This window comes from Raphanus sativus, unplaced genomic scaffold (genome assembly GCF_000801105.2).
Source record: "Raphanus sativus cultivar WK10039 unplaced genomic scaffold, ASM80110v3 Scaffold3842, whole genome shotgun sequence".
NCBI lineage: Eukaryota > Viridiplantae > Streptophyta > Magnoliopsida > Brassicales > Brassicaceae > Raphanus > Raphanus sativus.
The window spans coordinates 1-9,547 of record NW_026619146.1 but is presented as its reverse complement, the minus strand read 5'-3'; the positions used below and the strand labels follow the sequence as shown (position 1 = coordinate 9,547).

The 9,547-nt window shown below is 33.5% G+C and overlaps 2 protein-coding genes and 1 pseudogene across 3 annotated transcripts; 1 reads left to right on the top strand and 2 right to left on the bottom strand.

Annotated features, from left to right (window-relative positions):
- Positions 1-633: 633 nt before the first annotated feature.
- LOC130506971 (U5 spliceosomal RNA) lies at positions 634-767 on the bottom strand (annotated as a pseudogene).
- A 1,036-nt stretch (positions 768-1,803) lies between these two features.
- Positions 1,804-3,873, bottom strand: LOC108824509 (probable WRKY transcription factor 9). Its single transcript, XM_057001664.1, is given in 6 exon segments — positions 1,804-2,184; positions 2,709-2,822; positions 2,968-3,252; positions 3,367-3,501; positions 3,588-3,828; positions 3,830-3,873. Coding segments are annotated over 6 exon segments (1,098 nt in total). The 3' UTR covers positions 1,804-1,905.
- Positions 3,874-6,439: 2,566 nt separating this feature from the next.
- LOC108823341 (uncharacterized) lies at positions 6,440-8,420 on the top strand. 2 transcript variants are annotated; one of them, XR_008942180.1, is made up of 3 exons: positions 6,440-6,581; positions 7,031-8,113; positions 8,216-8,420. XR_008942180.1 is itself a non-coding variant. In XM_018596523.2 (2 exons), the coding sequence occupies exon 2, from the start codon at positions 7,051-7,053 to the stop codon at positions 8,056-8,058; it is 1,008 nt and encodes a 335-aa protein (XP_018452025.1). In that variant the 5' UTR covers positions 6,440-6,581; positions 7,031-7,050; the 3' UTR covers positions 8,059-8,420. The 2 variants fall into 2 exon arrangements, 1 of the variants encoding a protein (XP_018452025.1); XM_018596523.2 differs by having other exon boundaries at positions 7,031-8,420.
- Positions 8,421-9,547: the final 1,127 nt, after the last annotated feature.

The following is a 9,547-nucleotide window of genomic DNA, read 5'->3' as shown; positions in this document are numbered from 1 at the left end:
TAATCTTAGTTATGTTATACTCCCTCCGTTTCATATTAAGTGTCGTTTTAGAGAATTTTTCGTTGGAAAATAAGTGTCGTTTTAGAGTTTCAATGCAAAATTTATTAACTTTATTCTCCATTCTATTTTTTATTGGTTGAATTGTATCGGTAATAATGTTTTTATATTGAAAATATGCAAAACTAAATATTTTCTTAATCCGTGTGCACAAGTCTAAAACGACACTTATGATGAAACAGAGGGAGTATCTATCATTTTCTTTTTAAAATAATGAACTTTAAAATTTGGAGTATAAAATTACAAATTATGAAATTATTACAATTTAAATCAAATTAGATTACATATCGGTCATCCAACAGTTCAATCGGTTAATCTCGGGTTTTAGTAATTTTTTTAATATGAATATTTTAAAAACCTAAATTAAATTGTCAGATCTACGAATTAACCGGTATAATCACAATCGGGTTAAATTTAAAAACGCTGATTTAAATGCAAAAATATTTTAAATACACACTTTTAAAAATTACCAAAATATTTGTTAAGTTATTAATGAAATTTTTCATCGTAAAATATTCCGCGCTTCCAAAGCGCGGATCAAGATCTAGTGTAGTTTTAAACTAGAAAAATTGTTTGGGTCCACTTTAAAAGCAGAACCCTCCAAAAATAGGCGTATGCCACTTAAAAGTGGAGAGCACACGGTATTCTTTAGTAAAAAGCGAAAGAATAGTTCGCTTGACATAAATGAAATCGTGTAATTAAAAGGGAATTTCGGCCACTTAAAAGCCAAATAGAGTTTTAAAATAAATTAACAGTTCAATTTTTTTTGTCCAATAAATTATTAAAACGAAATGGGCTTGAAACTTTCGGATCAATGGGCTTGAAATTTTTGATTATGTTTAGTAACTCATTTAAAATATATACTAGATTTCGACCCGCCCTTAAAAATGGCGGGTATATTTTTGTTGAAAAATTATTTTACGTAATAAAAATTATGATTTTAAATAATTAATAACTTGAAATTTTCGATTATGTTTAGTAACTCATTTAAAATATATTATGTTAAACCCATTTATCTGAAAGTTATTAATTATTTGAAAGCATTATCTCAACTCCTTTCAAGTTATTAACTATTTGAAAGCATTTATAAAATGAAACCTCAAAATAAAATCAAGTTGAAATAACAAATGATTAAATAAAAAAATCATAGTACTGGTCCGAATTATCTCAACTCCTTAACAAATTAGTTGCATTTAAAATAAAAACTATATTACATAAACTAAATTTAATATAGAAAATGTTTTGAAATACACAAATGAATTTTTCAATACAGAGAGTGTTGAAGATATGAAATATTTTATTTAAGTTAACAAAAATCAGTTTAAAATAAGTATAACTTCGGGTTAAATAAATAAAATCATATTACGGGTTAGAATTATTTAGAGTCTTCTAAAATTTATTCATATTTAAAATAACAAAATAAGTCATATAATTAAATTTTAGATAAATTTCATAAAAATTTAAAATATATAATTTATAAAGAATCATAATTTTTACTACGTAAAATAAATTTTCCAACAGAAAAAATACCCGCCCTTTTTAAAGGCGGGTCAAAATCAAGTAACATGTTATAGTTCATGTTATATCTGACAATGCTATTTAATAACATGGCTGTGCATAATGCGATACATATTCTGGTCTTATTTTTGTCACTTGGTCGTTTAGCTAATTTGACCTTACTTTTATAAATAAGTGAAACGAAACAAAATAAATAATCTTCAACCTTTAATTTTGTATATACGACACATAAACGTTAAGAAACAAGAACAAGAAAATGCAAGAATGGCGACTTCAACAATATAACAAAGATCAAGGAACCAAAGGAAAATAATGAGCGACGGGGAAACTCTACATCATCCAGTTTAACCGGTTTTGGGAAGATGAAACATGATCTCCTCCTCTAGATGATGGACCATCAAAGTTAATTAAGCTTCTTATGGATCGATTGTCACTGCCGTTTTGTTGGAAATAGGAAGGATGAGAGAGGTTGTCGCTAGAATCGAGTAACAAGAATGGAGAAGTGGACGCAGTGGAAGCCATGGCTGTAGCTCCGACCGGAAGTGGGTGGTTATGTGTTCCTTCGTAGGTTGTTATCAATATCGACATGTCTTCTAAACACCTTTGCACCTTCACAAATGCAACCGCTAAAATAGCTATATACACATAGCATAAGATCATGAAATGCAGTGAAGTGATTTATATTAATGTAGTTCGTTTTTTTATCAATACTAATGTAGTTCAGATCTAGTAAAAGTGTACACTGTTTGAAAAAAGATCTAAAATGGCTCCCCTCACAATAGTATAGACTTTTTGTTTGAGCTAACAAATCAATTATATATAGGGCCTAGATAGTAAATTTTTATTTGCTTGATCAAAATTAGTTTAAAAAAATCAATGTTACTTGTTAGAAACCATCATGAAAACCATATTATTATTTTTAAAATACATGATAAATAAATAACAATAATTTCATAATTTTTTTTGAACATATGTTTTAAAATAATCTTTTTTTGATCAAAAATAATTTATCTATCATTTTTTCGTGAATAAATTGTAAAGATCGATTTTGGTTATCTTATAAATTTTATCTAAATTATAATCCTCTAGAATTTGTGGGTATGTGTATTTTTGCACTTCTCGCAGAGTCATACCTGTTTTCTAACGGGACATCCTGGAGCCACGGTGCATCGGTAATAAGCTCTTGGACATGGATTCCCTTTCGCTGTTTTCTGACCGTACTTTCTCCACTGGCATCCATCATTCATCTACACATATTTATTCATCATACACGGAAAATATTCCTAAAATTTTATGTTACCCTAACTAGTCTCCAAACTGCATGCATAATTGCATATGAGTCTATAAGAAGAGATTTTTTTTTTTAAAGATGAGATATATAGAGAAACTCACCGTTGCGGTTTCACATCTCGCTCTCACTGACACCCTGGCCTTTCTATTCCCCTGCGAAGAAGACGTTATGACACGTTGTGTGCTTATATCTTTTCCCTGAATGGTGCTGCTACTATTGCATCTTTGCGTGTTACGAGACTCAGCTTCTTTGTTCTCTCCTTGTTTCTGCTTTTTCTGTAGAGAAAGTGAAAGCCCTAATTCTCCATCTACCAAAGGCAAGGAAGCAATTCTTTCTACTCCTCTTTTCTGAGCCTTGGCTTGTGCCCCAAGGAACGTTTCAAGATCCTAAGACATCAAGTTATATATACATGTTAAATGTGAGTACTATATATGAAAGTAAAATGTATTGAAGACAAGATTCTAACAAAAAGAAGAAAAAAAAAGACAGTATTATCTTACCATTTTGTTTGTTTGATCGATAACCGGGAATTTCATCTCGAGCTGACGATAATCTTGAAGGGTTTGTTCTACAAGCTTCCTCAGCCTCGTATTCTCTTCTTTCACATGTTCCATCTCGGTCTGCATCTGCAAGAGCTGATCTCCATCCGTGAATGTTAAACATATTTGCACACAATAATATTGTTGTGATGATGTATGAATATTAGACGAATTGTAAGTACCTCTTCACGTTCTTTTTCTTCTTTTCGGGTTCTTGAACTTAAACAAGAATCTTCAGTTTCGACTTCTGTCACCATTTGTTCATCTTTGTCTTCACTAGCACCAACATCATCATCATCTTCTTCTTCTTCTTCTTCTACTTCCTTCTCACGGTTGTGTTTTGATCTTCCTTCATCTTTCTCTTTCTCAAGCTTGAGAGAAAGATCCATGCCCATTAATGGAGATGAAAATGAAACCTCTGTATTTGTTGTTAGCTTTGGGTTTTAAAGTGCTAAAGTCAAATTCCATTTTCAGATCAGAATTCCGTTTACTATTTGTATTATTCACTCTGGTACGCATCTAAAGCTACATTTGACTTTCTTTAAGTAATAAGATTATCTTGAAGATAAAACAATCCATATTAAATTAGTTAAGCGTTTATTTTGGCATTTAGACGTTAGAACAATTAAACCAGGTTACAATGGAATCATGGATAAATTAGATGAAGATTCTTTAACATTTTAAAAGCATATTTTATATTGTCAACATTTGGGCATTAGGGTCCAGGAAACTTCCGGTCCATGTGTTGTACCATGTGAAATACAGAAGACCGTCGATGTGTGCTAATTTTTCAACTTTGGTATTGATGTGTTTATAATAAGATGCGTTAGTTTTTTCAGATATAGTTCGTTAGTGTTGTAAAGATCAAGATAATAATAATAAAAGAATGGTGGGATCAAAACGTAACATATATTTTACTTTTTCGTTTCAATCCATCATTAGACATCTAAAATTCAAAGCAGTCAGAATATGTAATGTTTTTGTTTGCTTGTTTGTAACTTCGCTTTAACATGTAATGAGCTAGATTATTATATAATTCAGTCAACGAATCTTGAATTTCCTCTTGGAGGTTTATTGAAATTTCCACTTCAAATACATTTTCTGAAAGGGCAACAGTAAATAATAAAAGGTACTTGCAAAAAAAAAAAAAAAAAAAATCTTGGTGTTATGGACTTGTATTCTTGCGCAGCCCTCATGCTACCATACGCGTCCGGGTGTGGGGGATAGCCAGCGAAGATATTTTAGTTATGTTCATTGTGCAATTTCTTAAGAAAAGTCAGTTCATATTGATATCATATAACTTGATACCAAAAGACAAGTTGGTTTGATCTGTAAATAGTATAATATGCATGAGATATATACTATTCTTGTAAGCTTTGTACGTGTTGGTGCACAATTTGATGGCGAGAACGTCGGAGTATATGATGTATTTAATCAGTAAAGCCATGTCCATCTGCTAAATATTTAAAGCCGTTTGATTTTATTTAGTTGAATGTGTTAATATAACCCATCTTATATATAATATATGTGCTATCATTGTTGTGTGATTGTTTCCTGCTAACGTGAATATTTAATTAGCAACTATTAAACTCGTACGAAAAAATCCAGAACAAGATACTAGTTGCCTTGGGATCGGATCTAAAAATAGTCAACTACCATACTTTCAGTTTTTATCGTTTCCATCATATGTATATAAAGTCTTATCTCACATTCATTTAATAAACTTAAGTTTCTTATCGAGAGGTAGGCAGTAGAAACTGGTCCATAGTTCTGTTGGAAATAGAATTAAGAGCAAGTTTGATATTCATCTCTCTAGCGTCGAATCAAACTTGTGAATTTATTAACTCATTCAATAGTTATGTATTGTATTCAATATTTGTTTAATATGCTAATATAATTTGAATAGCCAGCCAACACACAGTTTTGAAATGATAAATCACTAGCTAGCCAACAGTTTTCATAACCAGAGGTTGCCCTTAAACAAATTCCTGGTTTCAAGATACTAAAATAAATTGAATACTATCTATACACAATTTTGCAATGATAAATTAACAACTGACTACATATTAAGGTTTACTACATCTTTTTAATCTAAGAACCAAATGATAATAAATAAAATCATTTATATCCCTTTACATGGAATATATACACAATATCAGAGTACCAACAAACTTTATCGACTTTGGATTGACATTTCATCATAAGTAGTTATGCGTGTGTCAAAAGATATAATATGCATGCAGTTGTTTAGCTTATATCTTACCAAAAAGGAACTTTCCAGTTACATGAAATATACTATAAAATAATTAAATAGCATATGGATAGTAAATAAATGAAAAATTTGGCAGAGGAAGCGTGGGACAAGAGAGTGATCGGCGCCGCAGCCATATCCTCCGTTGGAATTTTCTACTAATTCATTCACAAGCAAAGAAAAAGGTCAAATGAAATTTCACTTGTGTCCCCAAGTCAACTTCTAAATCAAAATCCCATCTGGGGCTTTACATTATGTCCCCCCTCCCTCTTCTTGCTGCATCCTAATGGTGTCTAACAATTCATAATTTCTTTCTGTTAACAAAGTATTATAGTTTCCAAATAAAAAGTTCGAAATACTTAGGATATAGGCAAATAGCTGTGGTAGTTCAAGTGGGAAGGCTCTATAATATGGTTTCCTCGTCTATGATTGATTCTTGTGAAAGAGAATGAATGATCCTCCATCCGAAACCATCTAAAATCTCCCCAAGAAACCTGAAGCTAATTGTTCTCTTTCTCTAAAACTTGTTCTAAAGCTGTGATTCACCATAAGAACTTACATCGTTTTGTTGCCTGTAACTCCCACTCAAATATAATCCACGGGCCAAGCCGTGTAAGACTTTTTTTTCTTTTCAGTCGCCATGTTATGCTTTGAGAGAACATGTAGAAGAATCTAAAATACACCAAATACGAGAATAATCCTGATGAGGCCCAATCGTGAAGCATAATGGGCCTTAAAGGCTTAATCACACTTACGCATTCGACAGACTTACCTCCACCACACGTGGCGTGAGGAAAGAGAAACTCCGAATCCAGAGCTAATTGGTGGAGCAGTGGTCGAAGTGCTCTCTCTCCTCTGCTTCTTCTTCTTCGTCGTCGTCCCTTTCGTTATCTGCTTCAGAAACCCTAATCTTCAATCCCTAAAGGTAAAACTCCATCTCTCTCTCTCTATCGCTTTCTACGCACTTCGTAAAATTTTAGCGATCTGGATATTCGTTTTTGCCTAGGTTTTATAGAAAAAAAACAAAATCTCGATATCGGATTCGAAATTAGAGATTGGCTTCGAATCTGAACTCTGTGTTAGTTGTAATCTGTTGATTTTCAATTAGGTCTCAACATCGAAACGAATTGAGAATATTTATTTATTTATTTATAAATAATTTCTCTTGGATCTGAGATGTGTGTGTGACATTGATTCTCTCCATGTGGATTAGACTCATAGCTAATGATTTCAATTATTTGATTTATGATTAGATCTGACTTAGTCTATATACATTGATTCTCTTTTATATTGTTATGTACTTATGTTATGTTGTTACAATCTTTTATGTGATTGTTTTTTTTTTTGCTTAATCCTTATGAGTACTTTGTACAGTTGTGATTTCTGAGATTATTATGGCCAAAGCTACAAGGAGGACAAGACGCAGGAGGGTACACTCGTCGCGGCGGATGATCAGAGCAAGACCTTACAAGTCCCAACCTTCTAATCGTCTTCTTGTGAAAAGAAACGTGTTTCCAGAAGACTGTTCTAAATGTGTAGAGAAGAGGGACAGCTGGGAGAACGTTATATGCTCGGTCTGCATGGAGTGTCCACACAACGCAGTGCTTCTCCTCTGCTCATCTCACGACAAGGGATGCCGTCCTTACATGTGCGGCACCAGCTTCCGGTACTCCAACTGCTTGGATCAGTACAAGAAAGCGTCTGCTAAGCTTGGGAACCTCACCTGCCCGCTTTGTAGAGGGCAGGTGAAAGGGTGGACGGTCGTGCAGACCGCGCGTGACCATTTGAATCTCAAGAAGAGGATATGCATGCAGGAGGAGTGTGTTTTCGCTGGGACCTTCGGGGAGCTGAGGAAACACATGAGAGTGGAGCATCCCTGTGCGAGGCCGCCGCGCGAGGTTGATCCTGAGGTGGAGCAGAACTGGAGGAGGCTTGAGATCGAGCATGACCGGGATGATGTTTTCAGCACGATCAGGTCGTTGATACCTGGCGCGACGGTGTTTGGGGATTACGTTATTGAAAGGAACGATGACGATGATGATGATGGAGGCAACGGTTCTGACTCAGACGAGGGTGGTGGTGGTGGTGATCAGTACAACGGTTCAGGGATGATGGATGCTGGGTTTGGTAGGAATTTTTTAAATGTTATCCTTATGATGCATGCTGTTGGGGCGTCGAGGAGTCAGACAAGACGCTCTGATTCTGATTCGAGCGACTTGACGACGATCAACCGTGGAACAGCAGATGAGATGACTTTCTCTGGAGAAGAGGAAGAGGAAGATAGGCAGAGCACCTCTCTGGCAAGTCGGATGAGGCGACAAGGACGGGTTCTACTAGGACGATCGGGTAGGAGACGTAGAGATAGAGAAGCTAACCAGAGACCCGGTCCCCCTCCTAGATAAGAAGAGATATCACAAGCTCAGAAAAAAAAATACTAAGTTTGGTTTTGGGTTTAAGGTAAGTTCTATGGTGTGATGGTTTAGAATGCAAATGTGGTTTCAACAAAGTTCAAGAAAGCAATTGACCTGTGAACCCTTTTTTCTGCTGAATTTGACTCAGATTTGCTCCTGGTTGTCAAAGAAGCAGGTCTGTGCTTACGCATTTTAATGTATCCTGATGTAACTTTTCTTGTCAAAGTTTTACATATGTGAATAAGCGTGGTGATTAGTGATGCTCAGTGATCACACTATTCTGCAATCATGAACAATTGGATACTCGTTTTTGTTTATAAGTTTTATATGCCCTTTTACTAAGGATCTTGATATTGGTTTTCTAATTATTAAAATAATATTAAAATTTATACTAGAATGTAACTAGCCTATACATCTTAGAGCGAGCATTGGAGACCGCCAATACTTGCGAAAAAGCTTATGATTGATTTTTTTGATTGACATAATCTTATTTTTTGTAAGTGTATCATTTATTTGGGCATGTAATGTCCATAAATAAAACGGTGGGGGCCTTGTTCTTACTATCCTTCTCTCACTTTTTATTTTACTCGTCGCTTTCGAGTTTTGTCTTTGTCCCCGTATTTAAGGCAAATTACAGAATCAATAAAGGGAGGAGGGTCGCTGTAGTTGTGAACATATTGACAAAAAAATTGAATAGAAGGGATTTGGGTTTAGAACTGAGCAAAAAGGTGCATCCATCCACTAAAAGAAGATACTGGAAATGAAAACATATTTTAAACAAATGGTCTATGAAAGAAAATGGTTTATGTAAGAAAAGAGTCTTACTTCTCCATGTTCTTGAATAACGAAATCTTATCCATTCCATTTTACAAATTACAACCAATTCATTAGACGTTTCAAATCTAGATAAAAGATCTCTAGCCGAAAGCGTCATCAAGAAGAGAGACAAAAGAAGGCCATATTATTGATTATTACTCGAAAAGAGGAAAAAACAACATTTTGGCTTTTTAAAAGTTTGAAGTAAAATAAAGCTTCTTTTATGGATGTCGGTAACTTTTTGAAAATTTTAGCATATCATTTCTCTCTTTTTGTATAGTTTAGACTTGAGCGTTATCGTTTAGCTGTGTTATAGCATTTTCAAAAGTAAAAACTACAAATATCTAAAGATTTAACTATTCAAAAATTGCTTTTAAAATATTAAATTTGAAGGTATTGAATAGTATAACTTCAAATTTATAGTATTACTATTGTTATATAATCACATGTCAAAAGATACGATTTGATAAAGTTTAGCTATAAAGCCATAAGAACTAAACAAAAGATAAATATATTCGTATTAAGATTCATAAATTGATCATATATAAAAGCATTATAAAAATAATTTTGCTGCATAATTTTATATTTTATCTATCATTTATTATTTAATGTGTGTGTTTAAATATCTTCAGCTTATTATAGTGTAATGTCTTACTAATCAATA

Coding starts and splice junctions, on each gene's coding strand:
- LOC108823341 (XM_018596523.2), top strand. CDS start 7,051: ATGGCCAAAGCTACAAGGAGGACAAGACGCAGGAGGGTACACTCGTCG.